This window comes from Lathyrus oleraceus, chromosome 3, assembly GCF_024323335.1.
Source record: "Lathyrus oleraceus cultivar Zhongwan6 chromosome 3, CAAS_Psat_ZW6_1.0, whole genome shotgun sequence".
Lineage (NCBI taxonomy): Eukaryota > Viridiplantae > Streptophyta > Magnoliopsida > Fabales > Fabaceae > Lathyrus > Lathyrus oleraceus.
Genome location: NC_066581.1, coordinates 32,713,540 through 32,729,093, shown reverse-complemented (window position 1 = coordinate 32,729,093; position 15,554 = coordinate 32,713,540). Strand labels below are relative to the sequence as shown.

General features: G+C 37.3%; 1 protein-coding gene and 1 pseudogene across 1 annotated transcript; both read left to right on the top strand.

The window, feature by feature from the left end:
* The first annotated feature begins 227 nt into the window (after positions 1 to 227).
* On the top strand, positions 228 to 2,363 carry LOC127129503 (26S proteasome non-ATPase regulatory subunit 6 homolog). The gene is made up of 5 exons (XM_051058671.1): positions 228 to 424; positions 506 to 620; positions 1,566 to 1,656; positions 1,736 to 1,881; positions 1,976 to 2,363. Exons 1-5 carry the CDS (start codon positions 283 to 285, stop codon positions 2,361 to 2,363), a joined length of 882 nt encoding a protein of 293 aa, XP_050914628.1. The 5' UTR covers positions 228 to 282.
* Positions 2,364 to 2,417: 54 nt separating this feature from the next.
* On the top strand, positions 2,418 to 3,294 carry LOC127132298 (metal-nicotianamine transporter YSL3-like; annotated as a pseudogene).
* Positions 3,295 to 15,554: the final 12,260 nt, after the last annotated feature.

Here is a 15,554-nt window from a genome sequence, read left to right as displayed (position 1 = left end):
ACGGAAAATGTTCCAAAAAAATAATGAAAGCGCTGTCTAAGGGGGGGTCTTAGACAGCGCTTTCTAAAAGCGCTGTCTAAAGTCTTTAAATTAAAAAAAAATTAAAACCAAAAGCGCTGTCTAAGGGGGGGTTTAGAAAGCGCTTTTGGAAAGCGCTGTCTAAGGCATACCTTAGAAAGCGCTTTCCACAAAAGCGCTTTCTAAGGTCTAATTAAAATAAGCGGCAATGGCATCCTGTGAAAGAGAGTTAGATTTGCATCGTGCGGTGAAGCATAAGCGGCAATGGCATCATCGGAAGGAGAAGAGTCTCAGCAGCCACAACTCGTCCTCGCCGACAAGCTTTTCCTCCTCAAACAACCCGATGTTCAAGACATTGACAAAGTTGGATTCAAGGAGGATGTCTTCACATTCGTCAAGGATCATGGTTTCAATCTTTCCCTCTTCTTTCAACTATTTTCTATTCTATATAAACCCTAATTCCCTTTTGTGTTTTTGTTTTGTACAGATATGGTCCCTTTATACGAAACCCTAGTCGCCGATTCTGTTTTGGATATGGATCGTACCCTTTTGGACTCTATGCGTGCTAAAATTGACGATGAGCTTAAGAAGCTTGACGAAAAGTGAGTCTCTCTTTTGCTTTTTTCATTACCTTGAGATTTTTGGGGTTGGGTGCTGTAAACCCCAATTGAAAATTTCGGATTTTGAATTGCAGAAAATTTTACAATAATAGGGTTACCATCTAAGTATAGCACACTGATGGCTCCTTGATGTTTATTTTTTCAATTAACTATATTATATGAGATTTACTTATCTGAATTGTACTAATGGATTTGGCAAGTGTTTTTCTGTTCATATGTTTTGCTGGTTATTGATCTTAATCATCACCACTGTTATCACTGAGGTTCTGAACTAAGTTGATTCTTTTAGCTAGTGTATGTTTGGTTTTCATCTTGGATGAGTCAAAAGCAATTCTAGAAGTGTAAAATTGATTTTGACATGGTTGTTTTCTTTGGGCTGAGTGCGTACTGAGTTAAGAATGAGATATGATTGATCAAATTATTTTATTTTCACCCTGGGAGAGCAGACACAGTAGAACTGTAATCCATGCCCTCCATATTTTAGGAAAAGATGCAATGGTGCTACCATACTGAAGATGGCGTAAAGTGAACCCCTCTTTGTAGCTTTGCTATTTGGCTGTGACTGTGATATCTGCATGTTGCTAGAGAACCTAGAAATAGAATTATCGATTGATGAATTTGACCTGTTTATGGGAGTACGACATATCTATTGCTAGAACCCGCATACTTTGTAGGACTTACTGCTCTTCATTTTCAACATAGAAAAGATAATTATTTTTTTTAGTGAAAATATGGAAATTTCAACTCAGCAAGTACCATTTGAAAACCTAAAATACTGGGAGAAGGATAAATACCAAGGTTGCGTCATAGTAATTGTTTTTTTTTTCTTTCTAATTGCAATTCCTCGAGATACAAACTGTTTTTTGAAAAGTGACAAATTTAATTATCCTTGCACTTATGATAGTCCATGTGAATGTCTCATTTTAGGATTGCTGATGCCGAGGAAAACTTAGGTGAGAGTGAAGTCCGCGAGGCTCACTTGGCAAAATCCTTGTTTTTCATCCGGATTGGGGACAAGGTATGCATTGCATTTATAATTGATTGCTCATCTCCTTTATGCTGCTGGAATCAAGTCATCACTCTATCCCATGTATTAGGAGAAAGCCCTGGAACATCTCAAGATAACAGAAACCAAGACTGTTGCAGTGGGGCAGAAGATGGACTTGGTGTTTTATACGCTGCAGCTTGGTTTCTTTGACATGGATTTTGATCTAATTTCCAAAAGTATTGACAAAGCTAAAAGGTAATTATTTGAATCTCATATATCTGTAGTTATATCCTCTGCTATGTTTTTGATTTAAGCGATGGCTTTCTAACTATTTGCAACATTATTACAGCTTGTTTGAAGAAGGTGGTGACTGGGAAAGGAAGAACCGGCTGAAAGTGTATGAAGGCCTCTACTGCATGTCCACTAGAAATTTTGAGAAGGCTGCAACATTGTTTTTGGATTCTATCTCACCGGGTTTGTGGTACTCAATTAGAGAGGAAGGGAGGCAGTTCCCACTAAGGTTGCGTTTTTTCTATTTTTTCGGTTTTCACTTGGGATGTGAATTGGTTATGTTGTCAACATGTTTCTATTATCAAGATATGATTTCTGCAACATTCTGTTTGGATTATATTGGGGATATTTTAAGTGAAACCATTTTTTTTTTGCTTTTGAGTTGTTGGATTATTTTGTGGGCGGATCACTTTGCTGTTACCAAATGGAGAGAGAGGGAGGATTAAGTACTAGCCTCTGTTTGTACCGATAAAGAGGAAAAGATGTTTGACCGGAATGGTGCTGATGATGAAGTTTGTGTTGTTTAACAGATCATGATAATAGACTACAAATTAACTTATCCAAGTGGAACTGCTACTGCGGTTCTTATTAATGGATTCCATACACCTAAAGGAGATGTCATGGCCAAGTATGAACCTGTTTTGTCTTTTCTTTTGTTTTTAGTTTTAATGTTTTGGAGTTTCTCAAATTTGTTTAACTTCTTTTGCAGGAAGCAGGTTCATGGATTCGTGAAATTCTTCGCATCGAGCTTTGTCTGGGCATTCTTTCAGTGGTTCTTTACTGGTGGAGATACTTGTGGATTTGTTCAATTTCCTACTTTTGGATTGCAAGCATGGAAAAACTCGTGAGTTCTCTTTTGTTTTTTGTTCTACTACTAGTAGTACTAAAAGTTCTCAACTACATATGAAATAATTATGTAATTGTTGCTGATTAAAGCGCTACAATTTTGCAGATTTTACTTCGATTTCAGTATGACTTATGTTGGAGCAGGAATGATCTGTTCTCATCTTGTTAATTTATCATTACTTCTTGGTGCTGTGGTTTCATGGGGCATCATGTGGCCGTTAATCAGAGGACTAAAAGGAGAATGGTTCCCTGCAAATATAAAAGAAAGTAGCATGAAGAGTCTCAATGGTTATAAGGTTTAAGTTTAGCTAGAATTAATTAAAGGACCTTAATAAAAAGATATAAAATTATTTCTTTTTACACCTTAGCTGATTTTTATCCCTTGCTTCAGGTTTTCATTTCCATTGCCTTGATTCTGGTGATGGGTTTTACAATTTTGTCAAAGTTCTCTATTTCACTGCCACAAATATCCACGCCAACATGAAAAAGAAGAATCTTAATAATACATGTAAGTAAGTGATAGCTTATAATTTTTCCAGTCCTTGAGGGTTTCGTTCATACTCTCAACATACTCTCCTCATTTGCAGTTTCCGGTAATCAGAAACAGTTGCCTCTTGATGATCTAAGACGCAACGAAATGTTTGCGAGAGAAAATATTCCAATATGGTTGGCATGTACAGGGTACATATTTTTCTCCGTCATCTCTATTGTTGTAATCCCGTTGATGTTCCCTCAGGTGAAGTGGTATTTTGTCCTGTTTGCATATATTTTTGCGCCTTCTCTTGGCTTCTGCAATGCTTACGGTGCTGGATTAACCGATATGAACATGGCTTATAACTATGGAAAAGTAGCTCTCTTTTATTTATGATATTTCTCTATTTTATTTATTTCAACGAGTGCTAAAGAATGGTGACATAATATGTATTTTCTACTGCATAACATGATGGTTTAAACAATGTGTATACTGACATTTTATTTTCAATTTTTATCTTGTTGCAGATTGTTTTGTACACCGAATTATATGTAAGTGCTGCAGTGCATCCATTTCCTTTTGCCTTTATTACTCTGCACAATCTATATGACACATATCAATCATTTATGAATGCAGTCATATTGTGTGGAATATATCATCATGGAAGGCGATAACCTTACTGGTCTTTTTCCTGGAACGTCCTTGCATTGGGGAGGTTTGGATTTGGATGGCAAGCACTTATTTGCAATTTTGACTGCACTTATTATTCTCCCTACTGTTTGGTTGAAGGATCTTCGTATAATCTCCTATCTCTCAGGTTAATACTTTTGACGATCTGAAAATATAAAGTTGTGGAGACAATACTGATATAATATAAAGTATATGTAGGAGCAGCTAGTTTGTATCTCCCAATGTCTATTGAAAATATCCATCCTTATTTTAAACCTCTTTCTTGCAAGCATTTACTGAGATAACTTGTGATGGTTCTGCAGCTAGTTATGGAAATTGGAAAAAGTATGGGTTTTAACTTTCTACTTGGATTTTCCTACTTTTGTTTGTAGTTTACAATACTAGTAGTCTGCTGTATGTTTTTAATAATATGCATAAAATTGTATCTTATGGCATTTCAGTCATTGAAGTAGCCTATACACTGATTTTGGTCATACACACACTACACCTATACAACATACTCAAATAGTCTCTAATTCTCTATTTCTTTGTATATAATTCTGATGCCATATGGAGGCTTATAGAACAAATGGAATCCCTATAATCAAGGGATTATAATTGTACAACAACTATTTCTCTATAAGTTCTTATGACTGAGTGTTAATCTCTTGAGGAAATTCAATAACAAATTCCAATTGGGTTCATGGCTCACATCGTTGGGCCTGATAACACTGTAGTGTCCCAAACCAGAAACCCTATCACCAAGGTTGGGACGTCAGCAGCACTAGTTCTGAATCATATGATGATATATTCATTTCCTTATTCCTTCTGTGTAAGTAATCCCTAGTGTACAGTTATAATTTCTGGTGTAATCAGAAGAGATTATAGTAAGATTTAGTTCATATAATCAAGGGATTATAATTGTACAACTTTATAGCTATAAATTCACATGGCTGACAGTTATATCAAAAGCAAATTCAGTAACAGTTTGAGTGTAACCTCTACAGTAGTTTGATTGGTGTTCCAGTGAAATGATAATGCTACACATCTTATTTATCGTTTTAGAACCAGATGTTGCTTGATACTTTCTTATAGATATATCATTTTTTTTCTTTTTTGAAGGTTTATGAATCTAATAGTGATAGGATTGAAATGGCTAGCTCTATCCGAGGTCCATGTGTAGTCCTTCCATACGATAAATTTAAACAAGAAAATGACAGAAGATCTCAATTTGGAATTGAAGCAAGTGTTAGTGTACAGCCCATTTTCCTTTGCAGGTTTGTTTCTTTATCCTTTGTTTTCTGAACAGTTTTTATTTCATTTTGTTTTGTTTTGTTTGTGCCTGTCGCACCCGCTTCAAACTTCAAGTAAAGATAGTTACATTCATTACATGCATGTTATAATATCATAGCAATTACATGTTACGGAGGGAAAATGGTAAAATACAAGTAGAGAAAATTTTGTGACTATGAAACATGGAATGGTTGTGTTAAGTTAACCTTGTTTGGATACTCTTCTCTATGTATAATTTAGTGCTTTTGTATTAAGTGATTCAGAATACTGCATTTAGTGAAAATATGAAACTACCTGTTTATTGTGGATGTGGTTATTTTCATAATGAAGTAGTTTTTTTTTCCTGTAACATTGTGCAACCCATAGTTGTCCAACTAACCATGAAGTAGTCATATCTTATTTGAATAGTGAAAAATTAAAAAATAACGTAATTAAATAATTCTAAAATTAATATACTATTTTAGTAAAAACTGTATTTTGCTTTTGTAAAAAATAATTACCCAAACACATTTAGTATACAAATATTTAGATATATATTTAAAATAGTTCAAATAGGAGCTACTCTGCCCTCCGGCTGCCATCCCAGTTTTGGTGTTAGCCATGGACAGACCCAGAAAATAGTATTAAGGGGAGTGAAGTTAAGACATAGTAGATAAGCAATACCAACCTGTAGATTGTTTTCTTCAAACATAGATACAACTATAAAAATGAAATTAACTTCTCCGAGTAGCCTAAATATTATTTTTGAATACTCCTCTTATGCCATTTAATTATTTCAATTAGAATTCATGAATAAATTTGAGAACCAGGCTATATAATTATCCAAGCTTCTGGCAATACAAACATATTTTTTAGTGTTATTTTTGTATTTAGTTCTTTCCACTTTCTACATTATATATTATAAGGTTATTTGACATATATATTTGTTAGTCAAAAATTGGTAGAAAAAAGGCCAAAATGGCATATATAAAATGTGATAATTGTCTGTCAAAATCTGGTTGAAAACAGGTAGAAATTCTGGTTTATAAACCTGGAAAAAATTCAAAAATTTTCGTATACCTTAGACAGCGCTTTTGTAAAAAGCGCTGTCTAAGGGGGGGATTAGAAAGCGCTTTAGGCAAAAGCGCTGTCTAAGGGGGGGGGGCTTAGACAGCGCTTTTTGAAAAGCGCTGTCTATGGTATACCTAAAAAAATTAAAATAGGAGGGTCTTAGAAAGCGCTTTTGGCCAAAGCGCTGTCTAAGGGGGTGGGGCTTAGACAGCGCTTTTCAAAAGCGCTGTCTAAGGTATACCTAAAAGATTTAAAATAAGAGGGTCTTATAAAGCGCTTTTGGCCAAAGCGCTGTCTAAGGGGGGGGGGGCTTAGACAGCGCTTTTAAGATTTAAAAAAGCGCTGTCTAAACCTTTAGCAGCGGAGGTTTAGACAGCGCTTTAAAGCGCTGTCTAAGGCTAAAAAAAGCGCTGTCTAAGGTCTTGTTTGTTGTAGTGCATATGGGGTTTGATGAGTGTTTTCAAAAATAATAAGAACGAAAACATAAATATTAAGCGTATAAAAATTGTTTAACCGATATGAGGAAGCATGCTAGGGCAAGATATATGAATTGCTTTGTGTAAGACCCCAATTTTGACCCTAAGATCCCTCATGGCATTATAACATTGCAATTACATTGCCTCAAGGATCATAAGCATCTTGGTTCCTTTGCCTGTGGGTGGGATCTCTTGTGAGTAGTTTGAGATCCCCCAGCATGCTTGAATTATATGTTATAGCTTTTCTCATTTACTAACCAAAAGCATAAAAATATGTCACTAACATCTCTTGTTTGTAGCTTGAGCAGTCACAAGGTCTAAAAGCTTCTAGGAGATCCTATGTGCATTGATAGGGCCAATTGAAGATGAAAGCAAGCATGGTAATGGTTCCCAAAGCTCTTATCCATCAAATATGCCTCCCAAGTGTCTCAATTCATCATTTTGATCAAAGAAAATCAAGGGGCTGGAGGCTTGTTTCCCAAGGAAACCCTAATTCATCTGTTCATCAACTGTGCCTTGCTCATGAAGCAATCTCAACCCATGGTCAAAGAAAATCAAGGGAAGTTCTTTCATTTATCATTTAATGCATATTTGAACTTATTTGAGTGTCCTCAATCATCAATTCATCAAGATATGAGGTGTGGACTTGAGAAGTTGATCAGTCAATTCATCTGACTATTTTGAAATACACTGAGACCTAACGTTTTATGTGTTTGTCAAATGGAGATGACCCCAAGAGAAAAAATGTTCTTTAGAACCATATGAATAACTTTCATGTTCATCAAAAATTGATTTGAAGTTTGTAAGGTCATTATCCATTCTAAGACATTATAGGTCATGTTGATTGAAACCCTAATTTTGGGTCAACTTCCCAAGGACATAACTCCTTCATTTTTCATGATTTTGAGGTGAGATCAAATGAATTGGAAATATTAAGATGTCTACTTCAAATTTTATGTTGAGCAAAATTTCAAAATCTCAAAAGAAATACATGTGATAATGCAAAACATTATAGGTCACTTTGAACCAAATGCATTGAAATGTGAAAAAGTCCAACTTCAAGTGCTCATAAATTCTTCATCGAAACTCCAAATGATGCAAAATATAATTCAATGTTGATTTCCTCGAAAACATCTACAACTTTGATGTTGAAGATTTTGTCATTTGGAGCTTGCATCATAGAGACAGAAGGGCTTGAACTTTGGTCAATTTTGAAAATCTCACATATGCATGTTTTGCACCCTAGACTTCATGGCCAATTTGCACCCTAGACTTCATTACTCATAAGGTGGTGTTCCCATTTTTAGCATAGCATTTTCGAAGGCTTGAACATAATAATGCAATTGTGGAAAATCATTTAATTTGCATTGCATGAGCTACTACCATCCAATCTGCACGTCCATTTTGCTTTCATCATGCATCAGCTTTCAATTCCAGTTGGAATTGGGCCCTCCATGCGCCTGTACAGGCCCATGCATGGAGGCCCTTTCCATTCATGCAAATTTGAAATCATGCATTCAACATTGCCTTGCCTATAAATACAATGCCATAGCTTCATAATTCTTCAACCTAAAGGCACCCCAATTGCTGCTAAACTAAAACCACAACCATCACTAAAGGAACTAGCTCACTTTTCTTCAAATTTTTCAGATCTGAACTTTGGTTTCATTGATCAATTTTCAGATCTTAAAGTTCCTAAATCTTTTTCTCCTTGATCTATAGTGTGGACAGTAAGCAATAGCATCCAAGAATTGTGACCCAAAGCCCTGCAAATCAGAGGTTCACCTCATCTGTTATTTTCTTCGAATCTACTTGCATAGTGCTTAATTTTCATTTTTGTTGTGTGATCTGAAGTCCTCTGCATAGAGGCAACATTATTGTGCTTTCAATTTTCAAAAATCATGAAGTTCATATGAACACCACATATCTTCCACTTCTGATTTCTCTCAATATAGAGATCTAGAATGGATTTGAATGGTACAAGGGTGATGTACATCACGTCAGCTCTCGATTGATGCATGGATCGTGTCTTTTGGTTACCATTTTTTCTCTGCAACTTTTGAACTTGGCCGAAGAAGACGGTGGCGCTGGCCACCGTCTGGTCTCTAGATTAGATCTGAGCCGTCCACTGCTTTTTTCCAGATTTGATCTCATCCATTCTTTGTTATGACTTTATTAAAGGCCATGTGTTACTCAGCTGACTAGCGTGTATGGTGAGCGTGCGCTTCTTGGCCACGTGATGATCCACGTCAATTAATGAGAGATCATCATACGGTCCACGCTTTTTCTCCTTTTTCTAATTTCTGATTTTAATTCTTTTATTTCTTTTAATTCCATTTCATTTTAAAAATTCATATCTCTCTCATTATTGGTCCAAAAAATATGAGACCAATTTCATTTTCTCCTTTTAATTTCTACTTTCTGAAAATGATTTTTAATATTTTTTATTTTATCATTTGATATTTTTTAGTAATTTTCTCTTTTCTGGTTACTTTTAATTCATTTAAAATCATTTTTGATATCCAAAAAATACAAAAATATTTTTCCAACCTCTTTGAATGATGATGGATCTATGAAAAATATTCTCATCAATTTATTAATTGATTTGAGATTTATTTTATTTTTAGTTCAATTAGGTTATTTTTATGCATTTTTGATTGATTAAAAATAGTTTCTGACTTCTAAAAATGCTGAAATTTTTTGTCAAACTTTGTTTGACCATGTTGAACTTAGGATAATTCACTTGGACTTTTCAAAGTTGATTTGAATTGAGCTTGAAGTTTGACCTTTCTTTATTATTTTATTTCAAGTCTTATTTTAATATTAAAAAATGCCAAAAACATTTTATTTGTTTCTTGACTTCTAATCTTCATCTTGCTTCTGTTTTCTATTGTTTGACCTTGATATTCTTTGTCTTTGGTCAATGCTTGTTGATTATCTCATTCCATTTCCATTAATGCACTTTAATTCTCCATCTTCTTCTTCTTCTTTTTTCTTTTTGATCAATGAGTTAAAGATTGGTGGTTAGCATTGATACATGGAGGTTTAATCTTCCTTGACTCAAATCTAATTCATTTTGATCATGGATCAAGTGAATGGCTTTGCATTAAGGATAGGTTGCTTCCTAAATCATGCAAAGAACCTAAATCAATACAAGATCATTTCTCATCTTCTTTTTGGCATGGCATGTTTTTGGAGTTTGATTCACTAATCAAGATCTCTAACTTGTGTTGTTGCCTACATTATTATTGACCGGCCTCAGATAGTTGTGACTTCTACATAAGTCCAATTACGATTGCTTAACATAACGCTAAATTGCCTTATGGCACACTAATTCTAACACTAACCATTAACCATTAACATTTAATTCTTGCTCTTTACATTTATGCAATTTACTATTCTTGTACATATTATTCATTTGTTTTGCTCTTTGCCCACTTGAGCACATGTTTATGTTAATGCAATTTGCCTTTTGCTCACTTGAGCACATAATTGTGTATATATTATTGTGCCTGTATTTTGATTGTTGTGGACCAAATGCAAAAAAATGGACAAATTGACTTAGTTTCTAGGACATTCCCTATGCAAAAATTGGAGTAAAAGGACCTTGATGTAGAAGATGGATTAGAAAGACCAAATCTCTAAACTCACTCTTGTTCATTCTTGATTTACTTCATGGAACATTTTGATGTGTGTGCTTTTGTGCTAGGGAATCCTATGTGAGCCAAATTGAAGGACCATTGCCATGTTCATCCAAAGTGAAAGATACAAGAGACATTGGGGATCTTCTAAGAGTTTGTTTGATTATGTTGATTGCTTGAGCTTACACTCATTTTGCTTGCATATTCCAAAGGATGGGAGCTACTTGGATCATCAATATGATCTCAAGAGAGGAACTCCATTTGTGGTCTTGTTTCTTATCCTTCATCTCTAGTATGATTAGGACTTTAGCCATTATTCTTCTTCCCCCTACTCTAACCCAAGCCAAAACTTGTGTGCAAATATTTAACACTTGTTTTCAAACATTAGAAACCTAAGCCTTATGCTTTTGATTTTCAAACTTTCTTTTCATAACACTTATTTTGAATTGAATCTTTAAGTCAACTTTGACCATACTTGGTAAATATAACTCATTCAAATACTTTTTGTGGTTTCAATGGCCACTTTTTATCAAAACTTTTTCATAACCTTTAGCTATTAGGTTTGAGTTATCCTTGAGGTAGATGTAATACTCACCTATATCCTTAGTGATGGACAATGAGTCTTCCATGCTTATTATAGGGTTAACCCCTCACTAGCATGTTGAAGCTATCCTCACATGGTGGATTTGTGGTTTTAGGTTGAGTTTTCTCCCTTGGATAACAAAAGACCTTAAGGCTTTTGGACCAATCAATCCACCAACTCATTTTGAGATTTTTACCCCGAACTACGAGGTTTTGATCCTAATCTTTTTTAAGATGGTACGTAGGCCATGGGTTTATCCATCCAAACACAAAATGTAAATAACTTGTATATTCTCTTCTCATCTCTTCAATCATATTTGCACAAACAAATTTTCACAAAATACCAACCTTACAACAAAATTTGAAAAGGGCTCCCTAGGAGTACCTAGGATGTTTTGGGTGCTTAAAACCATCCCATTGCATAACCAACCCTCTTACCCCGATCTCTGACATTTTTACTAGTTTTTGATTCGATAAAACTTTTAGGTTTTTGTTCGCTTTCTAACCATTCCTTTGGATAAATAGAAGTGCGGTGGCGACTCGACTTGTATGGTTTACCTTGGATTTAGTCAATATCTCTAATGGTAACGAATACCCCGCTACAGAAAAGTGGCGACTCTGTTGGGGACATTTGCCTAGTGGGTTTTGCCTACTTTTCATATTTTGTTGTATTGTATTGTATATTATCTTTGGGACATATTTTTGTGCAATTTGGGATTACTGTATTGTATGTAATGATTGAATTGCTTGAATATTAATTCCTTGTATGCTTGGTGATCTTTGTGAGATAAGTTCTATACCCGAACTCGAGTGTACTTAGGATAGGAGAATGGTATAGTCTTGTTGACTTGTGTGGAGTTATTCCTTAGCAAGTTGACTTGCAAGCCCATTCACTTGGTGGAGGTCATGTTGGGAACAATAATGTCACACAAGTAGTTGTGGTTAGACATTACTCTTTCCAATATAGACCTTAGAAGCCAAGGACCTTAGTTTACCAAACCCATCTTGGCCTATTCTTAGGATGTAGTGCGAAAGTCGTTCAAGTGTAAGATTTGATACGATTGTTACGCGATACTACACTCATAAGAGTCTCTCTTGACAATATTTTTGGAATACGAGTAGTCATTTATCCGATAATATCCGAAAGATGGGATGATGACTATGGGAACCTCTTGTAGAACATGTTTGGCAGGTTTAAACTCTAGTACACTCCCTTTGGGTGGTTCTTAACCGAGACTCCATGCTCGTGACTTGCAACAAACCCCTTGATTCATGGTTGATCCGTTCTTGTATCCTTAATATCAATGGAACTTGGGTGTTAATAAGGTGTAAACCATAATCCACCAAAATGGATGATTGATATTAAGGATGACTTGATCCATCCCATGACCTTTGTTTGGTGTGCTTTGCTTGATCCTTGAGTGTGATTGTTGCATTCATGCATTCATGCACTCATTTGCATCCATATCATCAACAATGAGAAAATTTTCAAGGAACTTAAGAGGTCTATTTGCAAATTTTCAGACATGGAAAGACAAAGAAGGAATATGAAGAAGTACAGTTTCAGACAACCTGACTTGAAAGAGCTAAGGAATTTGACATCCTATGTATTAGATCCTTTGGGTTTCAAGGCTCGTTATGGGAAGCTTCTATCTGTTCTGACTACTCAAGTGGACGAAGGATTGATGAGTGTATTGGTGCAGTTTTATGACCCCTTGTACCGTTGCTTCACATTTCCGGATTTCCAGCTTTTGCCCATGCTTGAGGAGTATGCCTACCTTGTGGGTATACCTATTCTAGACCAGTTGCCGTTCAGTGGCTTAGAGAGTGTTCCTACTTCTCAAGAGATAGCTGATATGTTGCATATAGATGAATCTCTGGTTGGTGCTCATATGACTACCAAAGGTGGAATTCAAGGTCTCCCTTCTGAGTTCCTCATTGCTCAAGCTACTATGTATGGGAAGGCCAAGAGTGAGGACGCCTTTGAGGCCATATTTGTACTTCTCATCTATGGGCTAGTGTTATTCCCCAACATCGACAAGTTTGTGGATGTGAACGCTATTAGGGTTTTCTCTACTCTTAATCCCGTTCCTAGTCTGTTGGGTGACACGTACTTTTCTTTGCATAGGAGGAATGCAAAGGGTGGTGGTACCATTGTGTGTTGTTTGCCTCTGTTGTACAAGTGGTTTATTTGGCACTTGCCGCAAACAGTCGCCTTCAAGGAGAACAAAGGATGTCTACGGTGGTCCACGAGACTTATGTCTCTCACTAATGATGATATCTTTTGGTACAACCGTATATATGATGGTGTGCAGATTATCGACTCTTGTGGTGAATTCTCCAATGTGCCTCTTCTTGGTACATGTGGTGGGATTAACTACAAACCCTATTTTGGCACGTCGTCAGCTTGGGTCCCCCTAAAGGATAAACCTAATAACATTCTGTTAGAGCGTGTGTTCTTTCAGGAGGGTAAATATCCCCAAGGCTTGAAGGGAAGGATGGTCCGCGCATGGCGCTAGATCCATAGGAAGGGAAGGAAGGAGCTGGGTCCGAAGAACTGTATCGCTTTGGAACCCTATACCTCTTGGGTTAGGAGAAGAGCTTCCGAGTACCTCATGCCTTATGAGTATCCAAGACCTACACCTTTGGTTGTGGCTGGGCCTTCAACCCTCCCTGACCAAGAAGTAGAGGAGTTGAGAGACGAAGACCGTTCGCGTGCCTGGATCCGTGAACGAGAGGAGTTGCTTCAGAAGATTAGGGAGAAGGATGCTTTGATAGAGTTCCTTGAGCACCAGGTTATTGATGAGCCTGATGATGCATTGACTTCTCTACTTCCTCAGTCTTCCAAGTTTTGGAAGAGGAAGTACGATCGACTCGCCAAGGAGAAGGCAGATATGGAAGCAGCCTATGAGAGGGAGGTGAAAAAGCTTCGTGCAGCTTATCTTCCAGTGTCCAGAGCTTTAGATGATTGTTTCTAGGGTTCCATAGGATGTTCATTTTCCTTCTCTCTTGTATTTGGTTACCAAAACTATACTTCTTTGGTGTAAAAAAATATTTTCCAGATATTATTGATGTGATATTTCCATATATGTTCAAAAACTAATATGATCAAATAGGACTCTAAAGTTCCTCTGATATAAAAAAAATAAATCATATGCACAAGCATTGCATGCATCATGTGCATAAGCAGGTTTTGCTCCAGGCTTCTTGTTCTATGGTCTAACTCTGTGTTCTTCATTTATTTTGAAGACAAGTTGACTCACCGGTACTACACCCGAGCCAACGCATCAAGACTAATGGATCATTTGGAGCAAGAGAACCGCGAACTCAAGGAGGAAGTGGCAAGATTAACTGCCCTGATGGAGTCATTCATGGCTGCCCAGAGCCAGTCTTCTCCGACGCCTTCAACTCCTCCCCAGAAGACAGTCATCTCTGAGATTGCCTCTTCAACCGTGCCTGCGGCCAGCGCCCACTTTGCACCAACAGCTATGCCAGTCGGGTTTCTGTGGTGGATGCCTCCCAACTTCATGCTTGAGGGTCCTGCACCCACCTTTGCTTCTCTGCCGACATCTAGCCCGGTCCTTGTCGTTCCACCTCCTGTCGTGCATACTATGCCTAGAGTAGACGACACCATCTATCATTCTGAGCCGTTTGAGGGCCCAGATGTCTATGAAAAGATGGATGCTATGAATGATCAATTTCTTGAGCTCCGCAAGGAATTGAAAAATCTCCGAGGAAAAGACCTCTTCGGCAAGTCTGCTGCCGAACTCTGCTTGGTCCCAAATGTTAAAATCCCTGTAAAGTTCAAAGTACCTGACTTTGAAAAGTACAAGGGAAATACTTGCCGTCTCAGCAACCTGGTCATGTATGCCAGGAAGATGTCGACTCAGACCGACAACGATCAACTTCTTATTCACTACTTCCAGGACAGTTTGTTCGGTGCTGCCCTGAGATGGTACATGGGCTTGGACAGCGCGAACATCCGATCCTTCAATGACCTTGGCGAGGCCTTCGTCAAGCAATACAAGTATAACATGGATATGGCTCCCGATAGGGATCAATTGAGAGCCATATCCCAGAAGGACAAGGAAACTTTCAAAGAGTACGCCCAGAGGTGGCGAGAATTTGCAGCACAGATTGTGCCCCCGCTGGAGGAGAAGGAAATGACCAAAATCTTTCTGAAGACCTTGAGTTCTTTTTTTTACGAGCGGATGATTGACAACGCTCCTTCTGACTTCACCGAGATGGTGAACATGGGGATGCGTCTGGAAGAAGGAGTCAGGGAAGGGCGCCTGACCAGAGAAGAAGGCTCTTCTACCAAACGGTATGGGACGTTTGGGAAGAATAAAGATGGTGAGGCACATGCTGTGACCTCCCATGTTAAACCTAAAAGACCCTTAGTAAGGAGGAAGACCGTGCGGCCTGCCGGCAACCAGCATCAGGTGGCTCACATAGCACCTGTTTTAAGAGATAATCAGCAATATCAGCATCACAACAATAATCAGCAGCAGCAACATCCGCAATATCAACAACAATAGCACCGTCCTCAACAGCAGGCCTACCAGCCTCGAAACAATAATCAAGCAAGTACAAGCTATGAGAGGAAGA

Coding starts and splice junctions, on each gene's coding strand:
- LOC127129503 (XM_051058671.1), top strand. CDS start 283: ATGGCATCATCGGAAGGAGAAGAGTCTCAGCAGCCACAACTCGTCCTC. Junction 425..505: donor CACATTCGTCAAGGATCATG/GTTTCAATCTTT, acceptor TGTTTTGTACAG/ATATGGTCCCTTTATACGAA. Junction 1,657..1,735: donor TCATCCGGATTGGGGACAAG/GTATGCATTGCA, acceptor CCCATGTATTAG/GAGAAAGCCCTGGAACATCT.